Source organism: Microcebus murinus, chromosome 5 (genome assembly GCF_040939455.1).
Source record: "Microcebus murinus isolate Inina chromosome 5, M.murinus_Inina_mat1.0, whole genome shotgun sequence".
Classification (NCBI taxonomy): domain Eukaryota; kingdom Metazoa; phylum Chordata; class Mammalia; order Primates; family Cheirogaleidae; genus Microcebus; species Microcebus murinus.
In genome coordinates this window covers 100,408,231-100,430,116 of record NC_134108.1, presented here as the reverse complement: position 1 = coordinate 100,430,116, position 21,886 = coordinate 100,408,231, and the positions used below count along the sequence as shown (strand labels likewise).

Genomic DNA, 21,886 nt, shown 5'->3' with positions numbered 1-21,886 from the left:
CTCTACCTCTACCTGTGTTTCACATTTGATGAACTCTAACCCAACACTATAGGAAAGGGGATTCTGGGAAACATTTCAGGGTAACCAAGTTGACAAGAGAATAATCTGTGTAGGAGACAACTCTCAGATGCACCAGCATTCTGTTGGGCTAAACTCCCCCTCTCCTTGGCCAGATTATTTCTGAGGGGTCTTCAAGTGTACTCTAGTTTATACCTTTGCCTGTTGGTAATATTGGCACATATGATTTGTCATATTATTGCCACTCTTCTGTGTGTATATGCTTTATCCTTTCATCCTTATTTTCCTTTCTTATTCAGAAGTTAAGCCCACATACATTTCTTTCCAGGAAATATTTTATGTTTAGAATAGCAAAAGGAACATACACAGAACCTTGATAATATGAAATTCAAGATTTTTTCTTACGAATAAAGATAGAATAATGGAATAAGTCTTGCTCTGGTTATTTTCATTTTCCTCAAAACAGTGGTTTAATACATTTTACTATGCTTCTGATTGCTGTGGGTCAGGAATTCAGACAGGGCACAGAAGGAGTGGCCTGTCTGTGCTTCATGATATCTAGGGCCTCAGTAGGAAGACTCAGTAGTTACGGGGGACTTGACAGGTACAGGCTAGAGTTACCTGGAGGTGTCATCTTCCTATGTCTGGTGATTGCTGCTGGCTGTTGGTTGGGTGGTCCTTGGCTGGAAATGTAGAGTGAATCTGCATGTGGCCTCTTCATGTGACTTGGACTGTCTCACAGAATGGTGGCCTCAGAACAGTTGAACTTCTCACATGATATTTCTGGGCTCCAATGTAAGTGTGGGGGAAGCTGCATCTATTTTTAAACTAGTCTTGAAGTCAAGCAGTGTCACTTTTGCTGCATTCTTTTGGTTCCAAGTGAATCAAAAGCCTACCTGGATTCAAGGGGAGGGGACATAGACCCTACCTCTTGAGGAAGGAGTGTAAGGTTGGATTGTAAGAAGAACATGCAGCATGAAAGATAAATGGTAGTGACCATCTCTGGACAATAAAATTTATCACAGGCCCTACGTTGGGGATTAAGAGGTTTATAGGTGTGAAGATAGCAATGAGGACAAGGTTACAGTGGAGGGACTAAAGAGAACATAGTTAATTCAGTCTAAAGAGATCAGGCAAGACTTCTGAAAGGAACCTGACCCCAAGAGTTGTTTTCTATTGAAGTGGATAGGTTACTTGGGAATATCTTAAAATTTCTCAGTTGAAGAAACAGACTCAGAGGTGCTCATAAACACTGTGTAGGGGTGGGGAACCTGTGGCCTTGGGGCCACACGTGGCCTTCTGGATCCTTGAATGTGGCCTTTTGGCTGAATCCAAATTTTACAGAAAAAATCCTTTTCATATAGTTGAGGGGCTGCACTTGGGGATCTGGAAAGCCACATGTGGCCTTGAGACCACAGGTTCCCCAACCCTGCTTGGATTATAAAGAGGTTTGGCACAGGTAATAGGAGAAGCTTTTGGGTAATGACAGTATCATATGTGAGGCCACAAATGTATATCTCGACATAAAACTTCATTCCAAACCTCTGATGTGATGTGTTAGGTTGACAGAAGGAATGGAAGTATTGAAATCTGCCATGGCCCAGTATTCATTTTCTCTCTTGGTTTTCATTGAGAAAATGTATAAGAATTCTACCTGTTTTTAAGACTTGTGTAGTAGGACCAGAAGAGACGATTCTGCTAGCCCGCCTATACTGTTAAATGTGCTTCTTTGCCTTCTCGTTAATCAGGAAGCCCAGAACCTCATGGCCTTGACCAATGTGGATACCCCATTAAAAGGTGGACTTAATACCCCGTTGCATGAGAGTGACTTCTCAGGTGTGACTCCACAGCGGCAGGTTGTGCAGACTCCAAACACAGTTCTTTCTACCCCATTCAGGTATTATAAAAAGACATGTTTTGTATTTTAGAAAAACTTGAATCCAAGGACCTTCATAGCATGTTTGCTTTAGTAATGTTGGCAGAGAATGGAGTTAAGTGTTCAACTTGCCTTTTGGATTTCTCCTTACTCATAGTAATAAATAACATAGTAGTATCCAGGAAATGCTTAAACTCTTTGGGGCTTCTCTTTTTTTTTATTTTTATGAAATGTTTATTCTCTTAAATCCAGTGCATTCATAGGATGTTAACACTTTAATGCTTATCATTTCTACCAACTGTAGCATTATGTAAGTAAACCAAAATAAGCACTTTTATCATAGATGTAGTCAATGATTATTAATACTTTTTTAAAAAGGACCTAAACTTCCCCCCAAATTTCAGCACCAGTAGTTTTATTTTATGTTTCATCTAAGAGGTTATTTAAAAAATAGTGTGTAGAAATGAACAGTTTCAAACTGAGTAAATATGTTATACCAGGTTATAAAATTCAACAAATAAAAAGCAATTGCCAAGCAGAATAAAAAACTACAAAGAAATAATAATTCTGGCTTGAACAGATATGTACAGTGTTTTCAAAGCCCTTAATAGTTACCCACGAATACAAATCTCCAAAGCTTTAGAGTTGAAAGATGAGTTTCACAGTAAAGTAATTTTAGCCTCCATTTACATTCATTTTAATGTATTACTAAGATGTTTATGTCACAATGGTGCTTTCCAGTGTTCACAATTTATAGTTTCAATTTGTACATATGTAATTCACTAACATGAGGGACAGTTCTTATTATTACAAATTATCCATAAAAAGAAAAATAAAACCCACCTTACGTAGAACTCTGAACATAGTATGACTTAAAACAGATAATACAACATGGTTTTTAATATTTTGGAGCTTAGGTTCCTTTTTCCCAAAGTTTCAGATGCTATCACCTTGTTTCTGAATACTTTATATTTGTTTTTAAAGGGTAGATTCTGATCCATTTTTGATGATCACTAGGTGAATTTTATAAAAATTATAAACATTTTTATATAATCCACAATCCAAAACTTTTTGAGCACCAACATGATTTTAGATTTTGGGATTTGGGATTCTCAACTGGTGAGTATAATGCACATATTCCAAAATCTAAAATACAAAACTTTTCCGGTTACAACATTTTGGATAAGGGATACTCAACCTGTATTAGTGATGAGCAGATGCCACCTCCTGTGATAAGCCCCAGTAACCAGTTGTCTTCATTTCAAAACAGCTTACATGGATTCTTCCTTTTGTCTTTAAAAGCTTCCCCTTGACGCAGCCTTCTTGGATGTACCTATATTCTGCCATAGCATGCATATCCTGAATTGCAGTCCCTTGCTATTCCCAAGTAAACTCTTTGTTTTGGAGAGCCAGTCTCTTAGTCGTTTAAGTTGACAAATGGTAAAGTGAACATCCAGATATCCACCACCTAGTTTCTATGATTGTTATTGTTTTATTGTATTTGCTTTATCATAGATCCATCCATTAATCCATTTTATTTTTAATTCATGTCGAAGTAAGTTCCCATCAGTCCATTTCATCCCTGAGCACTTCTGCATGCATATCATTAAGTTAGAATCAGTATTTATTAACAATTTTTTTGTTTTGTTTTAAGCTACTGTCTTTTAAGAAGAATCTTTAAAATACAAATGTTATAAAAAATCATGTTAAAATGGAATTTGAATTTTTTAAGGGTTGGACTATTTGGGATTTGCTTTTAAGTGTTAAGATATATCCTCTTACTGGTTGTTTAGTATAGAAAGCATCTCAGACTGTTACAGCTGTACTTGATAGCAGAATCAAGAACCATTGGCATCCAGTCTTTATTTAACATTTAACATTTCTTGTGGAGCTTGTAAGAGAGCCTAATCCTTCTTTTCCTGTGTTCAGTTGGCACTCTGTATCTTCTGGTTTTGCATCAGTAGATTCAACCAACTGCAGTTCAGAAGTATTCAAAAAATAAAAAATAACAGTATAGCAATTAAAAATAATACAAATAAAAATACAGTATAACAACTCTTTCCATAGCATTTACATTGTATTGGATACTATAAGTAATCTAGAGATGATTTAACACATTAACTGCCTGGTGAGTTGTATTTAACTCACGCTAGTTTTGAGCCTGGGGCCTTGTGAAGCATATGTAACTATATGTCTTCATCTAGGGAGCCGCATGAACTATTTTTCAAGTTGAATATAACTGGCACACAGAAAACAAACAAACAAAATAACAGATTTTACATTAAATTAGAAAGAATCGTTTTGTTTTGAATCGTTTTATTCTACTTGTGTAATAAAACACTGTGGCCCCAGGGAAAATTTTTTTTCTAGTGTGGCAATGTGTTAAAGTATATGGGAGATTGTGCATAAGTTATATGCAAATGCCATGCCATTTTATATAAGGAACTTGAGCATCTCCAGATTTTTGTATCCAAGGTGGCTCCTGGAACCAATCCCCCACGCATACTGAGAGACGACTGTATATCTTATCTCTCAACTAGATTGTAAGCTCCTTGGGGGCAGGGACCACGTCTTACACGGTAACACCTCACCTATAGGAATAGCTGTCTGGTAGCACACTAGTCTGGAACATACCATGACACAGAAGTAAGCAACTCTCCCTCACCACCCCTAAAAAAGGCTTTGAATAATTAAAATATAGGCTGTTGCAAAATCTATAGATTTTATTCCTAGGAGAGTCTCTTAGCCCTCACTCAGAACTTATTCATATTTAGATGTGATTCTAGAAGTGTGTAGTGTTTGGTTTCAAAACAAAATGTAAAGGGAGGAACTACTTAAAGTGTGCACACTGATGATGACACCGATAATGATGTGACCAACAACTTGACAGAGAGGGAGGAGACAAATGATAAGATGAAGACCCTGAACTCAAAGTGCCATTTGGGGTCACTAAGTGTGGCAGCCAACCTGCCTGCCTGCTGCTTGTTCTTAGTCACCCTAATGCATTAAGAAAAGCTCGAAATAATGTTTGGTGGACCTAGTTTAGAAATGTAAGAAAATATTAAATGTAATGATTATTAGAAGCCAATAAAATAAAAATACTATGTATAAATATTATGCTAGCTAGACCAAACCTTTATTTTTACTTAGAGATCTAACTTAAAACCAGCTAGACAGAATTTTTGGAATGTTTATTTCTCTCTTATTTTGTATATTTCCTGTAAAATAATTTATGTGAAAAACATTTGAAAGTAAAATCCAAATATAAGTGGCACTTTTATTAATCGGGATTTCTGTTTTTCTAGGACTCCTTCTAATGGAGCTGAAGGCCTAACACCCCGCAGTGGAACAACTCCTAAACCAGTTACTAACTCCACCCCAGGTAGAACTCCTCTTCGAGACAAGTTAAACATTAATCCTGAGGATGGAATGGCAGACTACAGTGATCCTACTTATGTGAAGCAGATGGTAAGTGTCAGTTCCCCCATACTAAAAAAAATATTTTATTATCTCCTGGGTTTCAGAATTTTCCCTGTGTCAGTGTATATCACATATCCTTTAAGAATCTGTACACCAAAGGATGCCAGAAAAGGAAAAGTATTTGTAAGACTTGATGAGAAGGGGAAACCTTTTGGGCTCTAAAAAACTTACTTTTTCTTATGCTTACTATGTTTGTGAATACTGATGCTGAAAGTAATGCTACTTCTATCTCTTTTGATTTTAATTTTTATCATTTATTAATTCTTTCTTGAATGATGTATTTAATTCTTTCCATTTCTATAAATAAAATTTTGAGTTTCAAATGCCTTATAAATTAGATTTTGAGACTTGAATTACTTTGTTTGCTTCATACATTTAGAAGTACAGTCTGGATCTCAAAGCCAAGTTAATTTGATGTTGCTGATTTCAGTGAAGCTTTCTTTTGTATATTTTGTAGAGTGGTACAGAAAGGTAATTTTATTTTATTTATTTTTTTTTTTGAGACAGAGTCTCGCTTTGTTGCCCAGGCTAGAGTGAGTGCCATGGCGTCAGCCTAGCTCACAGCAACCTCAAACTCCTAGGCTCAAGCAATCCTTCTGCCTCAGCCTCCCAAGTAGCTGGGACTACAGGCATGCGCCACCATGCCCGGCTAATTTTTTTTTATATATATATCAGTTGGCCAATTAATTTCTTTGTAGAAAGGTAATTTTAAAAGTTACAGTTCTTGCTTCTGCCCCTGTTATTGTTTTTATTATTTCACTGTTGGGCCTTATTATCTGATGACACAGAAATTGTGAATTTTTTTAATGAAGTTTCAATGATAATTGACTTGTCTTCGGATTACAAATTAATTTTAACTTCACGTATTGATTTGGTTAATTCATATATATTTTTAATGCCCAAATTGATATCAACTAATGCAAACTCTTAAGAACCTAATGTGTGCAAAGCATGCATCTGAACAATTTCGGGAATCTAAAGTTGAATAAAGATGTCCTTTGTCCTAAAGAAGTTTATATTCTGGGGAGATTGGCAGTACTAAGCCAAGACCGAAAATCACTGTAGTATCAGAACAGAATGAGCCTTTTGAGTAATACCAGCATGCTTAGGGTGGTTAAAGAAAGAAATAATTGCATTTTGGGGTATCAGGAAAGGCATCATTGAAGAGCTATACTCAGAAGGAGGGTGGGTACTGTCCCAGATGGAAGCCACAATATGAGTAAGCGTGAAGATGTGTTGGACATAGCAACTCTTCTGGTTCTCACACCTATCATGGTGTAAGGAGTAGTGGGAAATGAGACTGGAAAGGTAAGCCCAAGATGTACTGTGGAAAACTCTGGGTACCAGGCAGTTTCTTTGGGACCTACAGACTCCTTTTCTTTTATCTACATATACTTTAGTATTTCCATTAAAAATAAACACATAAATTTCATCATATTTCAGATTAAGGTTTATTAGTCAAAGGACAAACTAACTTATGAACCTGTTCTTTTTATTTGCTATTAAATTTCAGTGTCAGAAATGTATCCCTTCAAATGAAAATCCTAGTGGTCTTTTTTCTGCCCCTGCCCCAAACTTTCTATTGGAATATCCCAGAGTAGCTTCATTTTTTTGATCAGTAGTCAAAGTTTATGATTGGTCTTAATGTAGGGAAGAAAGGGAGATAGAAAATAAACAAAAAACTTGACTTAGCTCTGAAGTCAGGGATCATATTTCTAGAATTACTATTAGGCTAATTATTTTTTAGAGACTCATATAATATTGGTTGAATATTTTAATATGTGTGAACTGAGAAGAACCAATTCTTTTCTATAGGAAAGGGAATCTCGAGAACATCTCCGTTTAGGATTGTTGGGCCTTCCTGCCCCGAAGAATGATTTTGAAATTGTTCTACCAGAAAATGCTGAGAAGGAGCTGGAAGACCGTGAAGCAGATGATACTTATGTTGAAGATGCTGCTGATGTGGATGCTCGAAAGCAGGTGGGTAACTGTGCTAGAAAGAAGTGCAAGTTTGGCTGAATGTGTCCGTAGGCTTAAAAAATAAAGAACGACTATTAAATGTCTCAAGATCTTCACTTATAAGTTTTTTTAATATTTAAAAAAAAATTATGCTAAAGTAAATTATTATGTCACTAATAATATATACTCCCATAATTAATAATGAACTCAATATCTTGATGGGCATTCTTAAAATATATATGTATATGGGAATTTAGATATTTTGTTAAATTTATTGTGCTTCTCAAAAATACAGGAAGTCTTTTAGACATTGCTCAGTCTAGCAAAGAAAAGATGTTATTGGTCAGTCTCAAAAACAAGTATATCTTGGACTGGTTGAGTAAATGGTTTTAAGTCAGTGTAAAGCAGTAAGAACTATAGATTTGGAAATTTAGAGAGTGTGTCAGAATAATATTAGTAGCATTAGTAACATCTTGTACTGATATATCTTATAGTTAAATTACTTTCTCATTTGCACACAACAGCCTAATGATGTAAATAGGAATAGCTGTTATAGGTTGAGCATCCCTAATCCAAAAATCTGAAATCTGAAATACTCCAGAATCTGAAACTTATTGAATGCCATTGTGATGCTCAAAGGAAATGTCACTGCAACACTTTGGATTTCAGATTTTCAGATTCAGAATGCCCGACTGGTAAGTATAATACAACTGTTTCAAAATCTGAAAAAATCCAAAATTCCATATAATTCTGGTCCCAAGCATTTCAGATAAGGGATACTCAACCTGTAGCTCCAGTTTAGAAATGGGAAAACAGGCTCAGATGAATTCAGCTAACTTTCTTAGGTCTTGTCACTGGTAAATGGTAACTTTTGAACTTGCACTGAAATTCTGTGATCCTTTTCAGTAAGTCTTGCTATACTCCATTTCTGGATGATTTTGGGAAGCTTTAATCCTGGGATTGGAGTGAGAATGACATCAATGGAAGTCATACTTTAAAGGGAAGCCATGTGCTTTTTGGTGGGAACAGAGGTTGATTCTTTTTCTGTTTAGTTCTTACCTACTTTTTTTTTTTTTTTTTTTTTTTTTTTTTTTTTGAGACAGAGTCTCACTTTGTTGTCCAGGCTAGAGTGAGTGCCGGGGCGTCAGCCTAGCTCACAGCAACCTCAAACTCCTGGGCTCAAGCGATCCTCCTGCCTCAGCCTCCCGAGTAGCTGGGACTACAGGCATGCGCCACCATGCCCGGCTTATTTTTTTTTATATATATATCAGTTGGCCAATTAATTTCTTTCTATTTATCGTAGAGACGGGGTCTCGCTCTTGCTCAGGCTGGTTTTGAACTCCTGACCTTGAGCAATCCGCCCGCCTCGGCCTCCCAAGAGCTAGGATTACAGGCGTGAGCCACAGCGCCCGGCCTTACCTACTTTTGAGTTACATTTACTCTAAGAAATGGCATGAGATTTTATTGTTAACCCACATTATTCATAATTTAAGAATCAGTGAAGAATACATTTATTGGCTAGCTTTTTGAATTAAAAGTCAATAGCTTTGGGGTAAAAAGAAAAGAGTTGTGTTGCAAGAATCTCTAAGTACTCTTAGTTTCTGTTGTAATGAGAATGAATAGACTGATTAATTTCTTTGGCTTTAATATTACCTTTCTATAAACTTGAACAGATTTCTACAGCTGTAACTCTCGAATATACATGGTCTTACAGCCTAAAGTCTTTTCCACTTTCCTGAGAGGTGTCAAATACTGTAAAGCTGCAATAATGGATATAAAAATCATTTTTTAGGCCATACGAGAAGCAGAGCGTGTAAAGGAAATGAAACGAATGCACAAAGCTGTCCAGAAAGAACTGCCAAGACCATCAGAAGTAAGTGTTAGAATTTCTTATGCTTAGCTTAGGAAGTTTTAAGTTTCTTTTTATATATATTGATGCTTTTTACATCATTCATAAAGACTGTAAAACAAAATGTCATCTACTTTGTGAAATACAGTGAAGTAGTTCCCAAATTTAATCTTTAAAATGTTTCACTGGTACCAGTACAAATTTAGAAGGGGAAAAAATTGTTTTTGAAAATATAAAACTGCTATTTAATCCATGTTGTAACAGGTAATAACATTAGCATATTGCAGTGATAATTTGGTAATTGTACTTGTTTTAAAATTTTAGGTGAATGAAACTATTCTAAGACCCTTAAATGTAGAACCACCTCTAACAGATTTACAGAAAAGTGAAGAACTAATCAAGAAAGAAATGATCACAATGCTTCATTATGACCTTCTGTATCACCCTTATGAACCATCTGGAAATAAAAAAGGAAAAACTGTAGGATTTGGCACCAATAATTCAGAGCACATTACCTATCTGGAACATAACCCTTATGAAAAGTTCTCCAAAGAAGAGCTGAAAAAGGTATGATTGAGCAGGCATATTTCTATGTTGAGATTTAAGTGTTCGATGCTGTGTAGCATGGACAAATATGAACTTATTTTGCCACGTTAGTATTCATAAACAACTGACACATGGTTAGGAGATAAATGTTTATGTTAAGTGTTATGAAAAGGACCTGCTTTAAATACCTGCTTCCCCGTGTTCCACGGTCAGCGTTTATCTGAGAAACACTGGCTTTGGTGGCAGGGTATTTTTGTTTCATGGGTGGTGTTTTGGCTTGGTTGACAGTTGCTATAGTTGTCATTTTCTGTGTTCAGCTCTGCTGTGTCTAAATAGATAAAAATGCCTTTATTACTTAAACCTCACTTATTTAGACTAATGTGAAAAGATAGGAATATAATAAACATATGTTATTTATAGATTAAACCTTTCCCCTATTCAAAGGAGGAAATATTTTTTACTGAATTTATTTCCTTCACACAATTTCCCCCAACTCTTTTGGATAAGGACATAAAAGAAACAATTTTTTATGTAAAGTCCATGGCCTGCCTCTTCCTCCATATATATGTATTATTTTCTTTCTGCTTTGACAGAGCAAATACATTGCTGATTGTGAATAGAAATCTTTACAATGGTATAAAAAATATAGTGGATTTCATAGGTGGAAGCAGAGTAGTCATTAGCTTAAAAGCCTTTTCTCAGGCCAGATGCAGTGGCTCACGCCTCCTAGCTCTCTGGGAGGCCAAGGCGGGCGGATTGCTCAAGGTCAGGAGTTTGAAACCAACCTGAGCAAGGGCGAGACCCCATCTCTACTATAAATAGAAAGAAATTAATTGGCTAACATATATATATATATATATATAAAAATATAAATATAAATAAAATTAGCCAGGCATGGTGGCGCATGCCTGTAGTCCCAGCTACTCGGGAGGTTGAGGCAGTAGTATCGCTTGAGACTAGGAGTTTGAGGTTGCTGTGAGCTAGGCTGATGCCACGGCACTCACTCTAGCCTGGGCAACAAAGTGAGACCCTGTCTCGTAAAAAAACAAAAAGCCTCTTCTCTTTAGCCTTCAGCCCTGAGCATCAGTGATAGACCCGTTGATTTGGAATGGGCTGCTGCACAGTGGGAGAAAACAAGCAAGATTCTTTCCTGTCTTTCTCTTCTGCACTTTTCCTCTCTCCCCCCCACGCCTCAGGTTTTTACTTTCTAATTTTCTTATTGCATAAGTAGTACATATTATAGGCTTTTTTTAGAAAATAGAGAAAGGAAGGGGGGCTTAGATTTATATTTCAACAGCTTTTCCCTGATTTCTGAGTAACTTTGAGTTACTCATTTTTTGGTAAGTGCGATAGGGAAACTGACATCCGTTGAGTGCCTGCTCTGTGGTGAGCACATTTAATCATTGAACTGGGGTTGGGAATCAGGCTGCGAAATTGATACTTGCACAGTTTCCTTTTTTTTTTTTTTTTTTTTTTTTTGAGACAGAGTCTCGCTTTGTTGTCCAGGCTAGAGTGAGTGCCATGGCGTCAGCCTAGCTCACAGCAACCTCAAACTCCTGGGCTCGAGTGATCCTTCTGCCTCAGCCTTCCGAGTAGCTGGGACTACAGGCATGAGCCACCATGCCCGGCTAATTTTTTTATATATATATCAGTTGGCCAATTAATTTCTTTCTATTTATAGTAGAGACGGGGTCTCGCTCTTGCTCAGGCTGGTTTTGAACTCCTGACCTTGAGCAATCCGCCCGCCTCGGCCTCCCAAGAGCTAGGATTACAGGCGTGAGCCACAGCGCCCGGCCCAGTTTCCTTTTTTTAGAGTGAAAATATGAGGGGAAAAAGGAATTTAGGAAATAAATTTTCCTCTATTTATTATATGTATGGAAACCTGAAACAAGGATCACATTGTTGCTGTTAAAGGTTCTATAGGGGATAAATTCTTTTTTTTTTTTTTTTTTTTTTTTTTCTTTTTGAAAAAGAATAAGCAGCTGTATATAGGGGATAAATTCTAATACAGTTTTTGAAAATAATAATTCAAAGTATGGCTTTGAAATTATTTGAAACAAAGTAGTTTATTCTCTCATATTTTATATATCCATTTATATTCCTCTTTGTTCCAAAAAGAATTTGAAGCAGCTATTTATTTAGCAAATTATTTATGGATAGTTTAAAGATACCTTAGCAATATTCTTTCCTAATGATTACAATAAACAAACTTGTAAATTTATTGTGTATAGTTTCAGAGTGAAATTGATTTCTCTTAATAAAGTGTCAAGGTTTCATCAAGCATGTCAAAATTGGTTTGTTACCATTATTTCCCTTAAGTATTGTTTTAAAGTATCCATTCCTTACTGTCTATAGACAGGATTTTCCTTTTTTGTTGTTATTAAAATTTTTGGTCTATTGGTCATTTCTCTTGATTTTATATATTTTGATGTGTGTTTATTTTCCAGTATTACTGGGAAGAAGTCTTCTATAAAGCAAAGAAGGTGGTTGCCAGTTTTTCATAAGCCATGAAGCAGAGGGTTGGAAAAAGTTCATGAGATACGCTCATAGAATTCTGTGTGTCTGGCATTGGACTAGGCTTTTAAACATACATTGTTCACTTAATCATAATAACAAACGTATCTGATATAAGGTCAGCATCATAAAGTTAAGCAAATTCAGATAGCTACCTCAGTTGTAAAGCTGTGATTTGAACCCAGGTCTGCCCAATGATACCTCTCATTCTGTCATCTTAAGTTTGTTCTTTAGTAGTGAAGTTAAAGCTGGCTTATGGTCTATCATTATCTGATTTGTACACCAGTCTCATTCTCTGCCAATGTCAGGGACATTCCCTCAGAATGAGAAGAACGTCGTAAAAGAAGATTCCTGATTCCCCTTCATTGTCCTGTGAGGTCCTTAGTATTAAGTGGAATGGTGAAGTGGAAGGAGCGCACTCAAGCTTTGGTGCCATTTGGCTTGGATCCTGCCTCATCTGCCACATCATCTGCCACATTACTAACAATGTGGGTTTAAAAGCTAGATATGTTTATTTATTTTAGAGACAGGGTCTCATTCTGTTGCTCAGGCTGGAGTGCAGTGGCATAATCATGGCTTATTGTAACCTCAAACTCTTGGGCTCATGCAATCCTGCCTCAACTTCCTTAGTAGCTAGGACTGTAGGCAAGTGCCACTGCACCTGCTAATTTAAAAATTTTTTTGTAGAGGCAGGGTCTTGCTGTGTTTTCCAGGCTGGTCTCAAACTCCTGGCATCAAGTGGTCTTCCCATCTCAGCCTCCCAAAGTGCTGGAATTATAGGCATGAGTCACAGTGCCTGGCCATGATGTGGTTTTGAATGAGTTGTTTAATCTCTCTGAACCTTACTTTCATCAACTTTAAAATGAGGTTAATATTGATTACTTTGTAAGGTAATTGTGATCTTTGGAGATAATGTAGGTAAAACTTTTAAACCTAGTTTCTGGCACATAGTAGATACCTGAGAAATGGTAGTTGCTCTTATAATTAGTGATAGCAAAGGATGTTTATACTATTGGGGAAACATGAATTCTTAACTTTTTAAGATTAGTCTGCCTTGACTTTTAGACTTTTTAATTGATTTTTATTAGGTATTGTCCCCTCCCCCGCTTTTCCAAAAAACAACCAACCAAAACTCTTTGCCTTTGGTGCAGGGAAGGAAGGAAAAAAACTAATCTTTTAAGCTTTCTGGTGATGGCAAGTAGTTGTAGTACTTAAACTTATTAAATCATTATTGTAAACAGGCTCAAGATGTTCTGGTGCAGGAGATGGAAGTGGTAAAACAAGGAATGAGCCATGGAGAACTCTCAAGTGAAGCTTATAACCAAGTGTGGGAAGAATGCTACAGTCAAGTTTTGTATCTTCCGGGGCAGAGCCGCTACACACGGGCTAATCTAGCTAGCAAAAAGGACAGAATTGAATCTCTTGAAAAGAGGCTTGAGGTTGGTATCTTTTTAAAATTCTAATTTTAAATGTACCTTAATTGCAGTAATGAACCATAATACCACTGTAGACAACTTCAGAAGAAGAGACTTGAGGCGTTTGTTATCTTTGCAAGTATTGAAGAAAACTACACTGAAGTGTTTGATCTCCCTTGGCCATGTTCATTGGTTTTTTGCAATTGTTGGCTTTGATGACTGAAGAATGCCCTGCAAGCTGACCTGACCACAGGTCATTCAGAACCTTTTAGATCTGAGAGCAAGGAACCAAGAAGTCACCACTAGTCACTCAGAACAATGTAGATCAATACTAAAATAGCCTGTTTTCTCTAAGGAGGAATCTCAGTGGTATCAGAGTTTTATTTTATAGCCAAGAGAGCACATTTATAAAACTTGGATATGTTTTGTGTACATCCTCTGTTTCCTGTAAGTTTGAGTTAGAGAAGGCAGAGCTGGATTACCTAGACAATGGCTTCCATGATTTTCCATGTGTATGAAAATGTTGAAACATATAGATGCAGTTTCATGACATATAATTAATATAGTCTGGATATTTTGGATTCTAGAATCTGTGCAGGCATTTTGCCAGTGGCATATAAATTGTGATTCTTAGATCACCAGGCTGCCTTGTGGGTTCTTAATGGTGGTCCTCAGGGACTAAGGCCAAGACAGGTTGGGAAAGAGAAAGACTTCAGGCAGTCACATGAAGAAAATACCCTTGTTTCCTCTTTTATGTGATCATCAGTTTCTCTTTACACAAAGCAGATTTGCAAATATTTTTTATTCAGGGTTAAGATCAGAAATAGTAAAATCATTTGGGTTGGTTGGGGCTGGGGACATCAGCTGGAAAAGGCAGTATCTTTTAATTTGAGTTATTCTCAGTCTTAATCTTTAAGGTCACATATACAGGCACCTGATAGTTAATGCCTGTGAGCCCCCTTTATTTTCTAGTTAGTGGGAGATTACTGGTTCTGAAGTAATTCTCATCTTACGTGAAATCTTAGCAGTTCAGTACTGCTGATTACTCTAGTTGTATTACTGACTTCCAGCAGGGTGTGCTGTTGCTCTGTGTTTGAATTCAAAGTGAAAGTCAGGGAAACTAGAACATCAGTGGTTAAATTCTGTTATATTTTATGTTGTGTAGGCTTCATTTCTTATAAATGGTAGTTAGCAGTGTAATTCTGATCTAAGGTCAGCATCATAATTGATTGGAAAGCTATTTGGAAAGCTTCCTTGTAACATTTATATATAAATACTTAAGTCTCTCACTTAGTTTGAAAATCTTCTCATTTGAGGTAGGGTAAACTCTTTCTGCTGAGGACATTTTGTGCTGTTTAAAATGTTAAAAAAAAGTTTTTCCCTAAATCTCATTTACTTTGTTGAGGCTCTAACTTTCATGACAGCAAATAAATGTGTCACGAAGTGAGTAGTGCCATAAAGTACAGTAATTTTTATTTCTATCTTGAATTGGTCTTGTGAGTTTTGAAGGGAAAAATACAGAAGAACCACTGCTGTTCTTGTAGAGATTTATTTGGGTCGTTTATGAGCAACCATTAAAAACATGTGGTTCTCTTTGTTCAGTTCAGTACCAGGAACTGAAATCTTCCGTTGAACTATTTTTGTTGAAGGATTGGTGATTTTGGAAGAATATTCATAAAACAGTCTGAAGTAATTTTTCTCTTCTTGACTCCTGGATAACTTACTTTATTGTTTACCCAGCTAGTTACTTTTAAGGAATACTTAATCAAGTCCTTTAATTTAGTAAACTGTGCTTATTTTAAATGGGAGTTCATTAAGTCTTTAAAAAGAAGAAAAGCATCTCAAAGACCCAAATAAACAAAACCTACATTTTATTTGTATCCATCCCTCAATCAAAAGTAGGTTTCTTTTAGCTTATTTTAGTTTTTGAAGATACAGTTCTACTGGTTTGAAATACATAAATATTTTATTTCAATTGTGGTAATTCTTTCATCATTTCAGTTGATTGCTAAATTATAAACATTATTCAAAGTTTGTTGTGGGGAAGGAACTCCAGTTATATTGTATAAACTAAATGTTATACTGAAATTATCCTTTCCATCTTAGGTTTGAGGAGATGTGCCTTTCTGTACAAGCACAGTACACCAGGGCTGCCAGTGTGTTTGATTTTTGTTGCCATGAACTTTGGAACAGTGAATCTAAATTATGGCCCTATCACAGCCTATCAAGCAAGATAAAATCCAGCTTTGTTGTGGCTGGTGTCTCCTAAATAGATTTAAAAAGTATGCCCTGAGGTTTATATTGGAGCTAGTCGTTAAGCCATTACTCATGATTAATATTTGAAACTTAGCACTTAAATGAAAATCCTTAAGATACTTATTTAAAACTAATAGAACTATCTCAAATTTTATGTAGAATGTAGTAGGGGGTATGCATGTGTGAGGAGCCTGTTAAATAAATAGAATCAGAATGTAGTTACAGCTCAGAAGTAAGTGGAAAAGACTTCTGAATTGTAACCAAGTCCATGTACTTTATTCTGCTTTTGAGACAGAATTAACTTTAGAACCTTTCCAGATATTTGTGTGTAAAATAAGACAGCAACAGCAAACATAGCAATGACAGCTAATGTCAGAAAACAAAAAGTTATGAACGCATAGCATGCTGAGGCCATTTCAACAGGATGGCAAAAAGCCCTGTGCATTTTAATAACGTCTGGGGGCATTACAGATGTATGGTAGGAGAGTAGAGTGATTGCTGTTTATAGTGATAACCCAGATTAATAATATAGCTTCATTTCTGTTCAGTGTCATGCTTTTATTAAAAAAGAGATGGCTGTAATTCTTGTAGGAAAATGTTTATCAAATGGTTAAAGATAAAAAAGCTTTAGTACTTTTATTTATTCACACATTCATTGACTGCTACTGAGCATTTACTATGTACCAGACACTGTTCTAGATCCTGGGAATATAACAGGAACAAGGCAGACAAGTTCTCTGCTTTTGTGGGCTTCAGTTATCTAGAAAATACTTACTGTGGAGAACTTCATTTTTTGATGATGCCAGATAAATGAGTCATTACTGTATTTAGGAAGTGCAAATAGAATTTGAAGTGTTCTAATTTGTTTCTACTTTAAGTGGAAATAGGAAATCATCTGAAGACATAATTATTTTGAGTAAAATAATTTCCAGTAGGTACAAAAGGGAAATAAGTCTGAATTTAGGTCTGCCATTAAATTTAATAGTATTTGAAATAGTATCTAAACTGCTATGTTGAGGAAGTTTGGCTGAAAAGTAGATTTTGTCATGTTAGCTATAAAAATGGAAAGGCTTTCCTTAGAGGTAGAAACTAGGTCCAGAAGTAATACTACTTCTCTCTGTGATTTACTGGCCCAGTCAACCGTAGTCAAGAAATACTATGTAACCTTGACTTCTTGGAAGTAAAGTAACTTAAAGAACATAGATAACACATTTAAAATCCTTCTCAGTGTATTTGTAGAACTCTTATGAGGACCGTTAACTTAACTAAAGGTTATATTTCAGCAAAATTGGCTGTACAATGTATCCCATTTTCTGAGTGATTTTCATTATAAAGTCAGATATTTTTACATAGGAAAAATGTGCTTAATACTTTAAAGAGTGAAAACTTAGGGTAAGGATTACATTAGTGGGCAATTCTGGGTAGAGGGCTGTATGTTGTAGTATATCAGCAGGTTTATGCTTATGTTCTCTTTTGTGGGGTTGGGGATCTGGGAGGTAGCTTGTGGGACAGGAGGAGTTTCTAGTACTTTAGAATACTCTCTTTTTTCATGACCCTTAAAGGCACGGACATATTTCATAGTGCTATCTAGCAAGAACTCTACGAGCCATACCAGAGGTCTCATTGGTACAACTGTGTTGCTTCTCTTATGCCTCAACCTGAGCTGAATTTATTTCATGCATTTTATGTATTTCACTTCCTAACATATACAGAAGTAAACTGCTTTTGCATTGCTTTATTAGATTATTACTGTCCTCGGAAAGGATTTTAGTAAATAAAGTTTTGCCTTATTGATTAGTTTGTTTTGCAGGGATGCAGTCTGATGGCTACTAACTCATAGAAGTGGCAATAATCATTTACTTGGACCTGCATCTTATCAATATAGTAGAGAGGGTTCACTAATAAAACTTGATGCTAATGAGAAATATGATGATTAAAGGAGAGTCATTCATGGACTCTCTTGTTTGCAAACTTTTTGGTATTTGAACCACATCTTTACTATTATAGCATCATACTGCTGAATGATGGGCTAGAAAGTGGAGCTGCCACTGACTACTTATTTGGGGTATCCTACCTATTTTTCCAGTGGTATAAGGTTATATTCTGGTTCCTCAAGCAAAGAGTTTCAGTGAGGGATGCTCTTAATGTTTCTGAACCTCACTGTAACAGACTTTAACTGAAGACAGTATTGGAGACCCAAGGATAATATGTTTATTTTGGAATTACTTAAGCTTAGTAACTTTAACAAACTTAGCTTGAAAGTAACAATTACACTTTTATAAGTCCCATAGAGCTCCCTTTTGTAATGACCCGAAGAAACACTTACGGTTCTACTGATTCATCTCCTGGGGACCATCAGTTTTCCATTGGTCTCCGGCCAGTCTTTTTTAGACAGTTTCTCTTCTATGCATTTAAAAAAAATAACATTTGTAGGCGTCTTTCTAAAAATAATATCTGTGTTTTATGGAAGATTTAAAAGAAATAGAAAAAATAAAGAAGAAAAGGAGCCTACTATCCAGGCATAATCACCTTAAACATTTTGGTGTAAACACACACATGCCCCAACCCACCTGCCTCCTCCCCCATATAACTTTTTTTTTATTTCTATGTGCAGATGAAGGGAGGAAGGTATAAAACTGCACTGGGATCATCATATACTACATTTTTCATTTAATAGTATAATATTGTAAATATGATTTTAAAAAGGAGAGAAACATTATCATTTGCTGTTATTTAAAGCCTTTGGCAAAGATTAGCTCTGGTGAAATCTCTGAATAATTAAATGCTAGTTATATTCTGTCCTTCTTAAAAAGTTGTTAAATGTCACCTTTTTTTTCCCATAAAATTTTTCTGAGAGGTGTTTGTTTTCCTACAGCTTTATAGCTTGTTAAGAATAAGCAAATTTGGAATTTAAAAATAACAAACTGGGAAAAGTAAAATCTTTTCTGAGGTATCAAATAAAATGCTTATAAGTGGGTACATACAGGTAAATGTCTAAATCAGGGAAAGAATGATGGGCAGATCCATTCATTAAGGTCTTGTTTACATGTGTCTAGAATAATTTGTTTTTCAGGGAGCAGTCTGGGTCTGGTGGCATTAAGCCATTCAATCCCACAGCTTGAATGTCTTCAGGCATGTTTGCATTTCAGGGGCTGAGGCAGGGAGGACATTTGGTTTATTAGCAATGAAATGGCAATGTGTTGAACTTTCAAGTAGGACATAACTCTATAGCATCATTTAGTGGCTGTGTGGCCTAGGGAAAGTTACTTAGCCTCTCTGGGTCTCATGTATCCTTATCTATAAAATTTGGGTGGGTAATAGTTTTTATTTAATGGAAATATGAGTTTAAGATAATGTAATATTAAATGAGATGCTGTGTGCCTAGCAAATAGCAAGTTTTAGTAAATTGCAATTTTCTTCCACGTCTCTTCAAGTGTGCATCACCCTTGGTTACCTAAATTGGATTATACTTGGTTTGATAATATGAAATGTTAAGAAGTAACTTCACCTTGAACAACAGGGTGACTAAGTTTTTATATTCTATAAATTTTGATTAATATTTGAAATTTGAAACGGGCTGATTTTAGGGGAGAGATTGTTATACTGAGGCTTAAAACTCAGATTCTGGTTAGTGTAAATGGATTTAACATCATTGGATTTTAATTTAACATTTCATGTATACATTTTGGTGTGTGGAAATAGGTGACATACTCGTAAATTTTAATGTCTTCATTATATTAGATTATCTTGATGTTCCATGGTTTGTGGTGTACAGTTTTAAAAAAATAATTAGCCTTAGAGTACATGCAGTACTGAATTTGACTTTTAAAAAATCTTTTGTTTCAGGAATTTTCAAACATACCCAAAAGTAGAGACTAAAATGAATAATAAGTATAATGAATCCCTGTGTATCATCACTCAGCTATGATAAAATCATCGAAGCATAGTCACATTTGTTTCACCTGTTACCCCCCTTTCCACGATTATTTGAAGCAAATTCCAGATATCATATTATAGAGTTATGATGCATGAAATTTGTCAGTTGGATCTCTCTACACATTTATATGTAGATATATTCTCCTTCATCTCCTGCTTTGAATTGAATTTTACCTTTTCATATTGGATGAAGTCAGCTTTAATTGTATCAAGTGTTGGTCTACTTTAAATTCCTAATAGTGGTAGTAAACATTTTTTTAAGATTATTGGAAATTTTCTTTTGATTATTGGAAATTTTCTGCCAATAAATATTTGAATCACAGTGTACTGGCTTCTGAACTTCCATTATAACCATGTTTGAGAAGTTTCTCTGGTAATTAGGACAAAGTAATGTTAGTTCCAGTACTAACTTAAATGTTTTAAGAAAATTCTAAAGTATGTCTGTAAGTACATATAAAGATTTGAAAAGCATTTTTTGAAAACTTTTGGTAAATAAACTCTAAGATGGAGTGAGTTGAAAAAGCCTTTTTTTTTTTTTTGAGAATTTGTGGTAAATCAGCTATAAAATGCAGTATAAACTCCTTAAGCCAGTATTGTTTTGTTCAAAATAGTTGTCCATCAGGGTAGTTGCTAATGCTTTTTTTTTTTGAAGGACTTAGAAATATTAATCTGATTAAATCAGAGTCTGATTTTTTTTTTTCTTCATTCTTTGTATTTAAAAACAATAAAGGTTGTTTTTTGGGGGGAAGGGACAAGAGTCTCACTCTGTCACCCAGGCTAGAGTGCCATGGTGTCAGCCTAGCTTACAGCAACCTGAAGTATAAAACAATAAGGTTTTATACTCTCTTGGACTTCAGTGTTATTTTTGTGTGTGTGTGTGTGAGTGTTGGGGGGGGGATTGGGGCTGATTTAAGGTAGTTCTGTCCCATATAAGCATATGTATTTCATGCCTGAGATTTATTGGCTCGAAAAAGACCAGAAACTATAGTTTTGTATTTTTCCTCTTAAAGCATATTGATTAGACATAGGTTGAGCATTTTATAAAACATGCAGGTACCTTCCTTCATATTTTAATAATAAAGTGGCAAGTTAAGATAACGAAGCTAAACTTGAATATTAAAAGCTGTATCCTGTTTCTTTTTTGTATGTTTAATGATTAGCTTCATAGAGTTCTTCAGCTGAAGTTTTTCCTGTGCTTAAATTTTTGTACAACTTATGTCTATACTTGCATGGAATCTTAGCACAGTATTTGAGCCAGAAGACTTTTATAAAGGTTGAACTAAATGAAATAAAATGGTTGATATTAAATGGAAGCTAACAACTTTGAAGTTTTAAAACCTTTGGTGGTTTGGGAATAATAAATGACTCAAGTGTATGAGGTAAGGTAATTCCCAGATACAGGGTACTAATAATACTAAATATACCTTGATAATTATTAATCATTAAACAGTTTCTGAGCATACTGTTACACCATATTAGAAATTGAATATCCATGGAGTGAAATGTATATCTAATTGAGTTGTCTTAACAATGAAAATATTAATTTGTATGGCTAATTTAAAAAAATCACTTTATCTTAATTTGAAACTCCTTGCTTTTTACATTTTGGAATGTGTATTTGAATCCAGATGTGATTAGAGTATCTAATGTGGATATTCTTAGAACATACTGAATTATAGAATAAGGCTGTGGTCCCTGACTCCCAAGGCCATCGACCAGTTCCAGTCTGTGGCCTGTTAGGAACTAGGTGGTAGGCACAGCGGGAGATGAGCGGTTTGTGAGGGAAGCTTCATCTGTATTTACAGCCGCTCCCCATTGCTCGCATCTGGAGCGGCATTAGATTCTCATAGGAGCAGGAACCCTACTGTAAACTGCACATCTAGGTTGTGCTCCTCGTCAGAATCTAATGCCTGATACGAGGTGGAGCTGAGGTGGTGATGCTAGCACTGGGGAGTGGCGGCAAATACAGATGATCATTAGCAGAGAGGTTTGACTGCACAATAAATGTAATACACTTGAATCATCCCCAAACCACCC

The 21,886-nt window shown here is 35.7% G+C and overlaps 1 protein-coding gene across 1 annotated transcript in view; it reads left to right on the top strand.

Moving 5' to 3' along the window:
* The window catches only part of CDC5L (cell division cycle 5 like), a 57,713-nt gene that overhangs the window by 24,484 nt on the left and 11,343 nt on the right, over positions 1-21,886 (top strand). The window contains exons 9-14 of the mRNA XM_076003317.1: positions 1,767-1,915; positions 5,200-5,362; positions 7,190-7,354; positions 9,126-9,206; positions 9,507-9,749; positions 13,484-13,681. Of these exons, the coding sequence (XP_075859432.1) occupies positions 1,767-1,915; positions 5,200-5,362; positions 7,190-7,354; positions 9,126-9,206; positions 9,507-9,749; positions 13,484-13,681 (999 nt within the window). The remainder of the gene's footprint in view (positions 1-1,766; positions 1,916-5,199; positions 5,363-7,189; positions 7,355-9,125; positions 9,207-9,506; positions 9,750-13,483; positions 13,682-21,886) is intronic.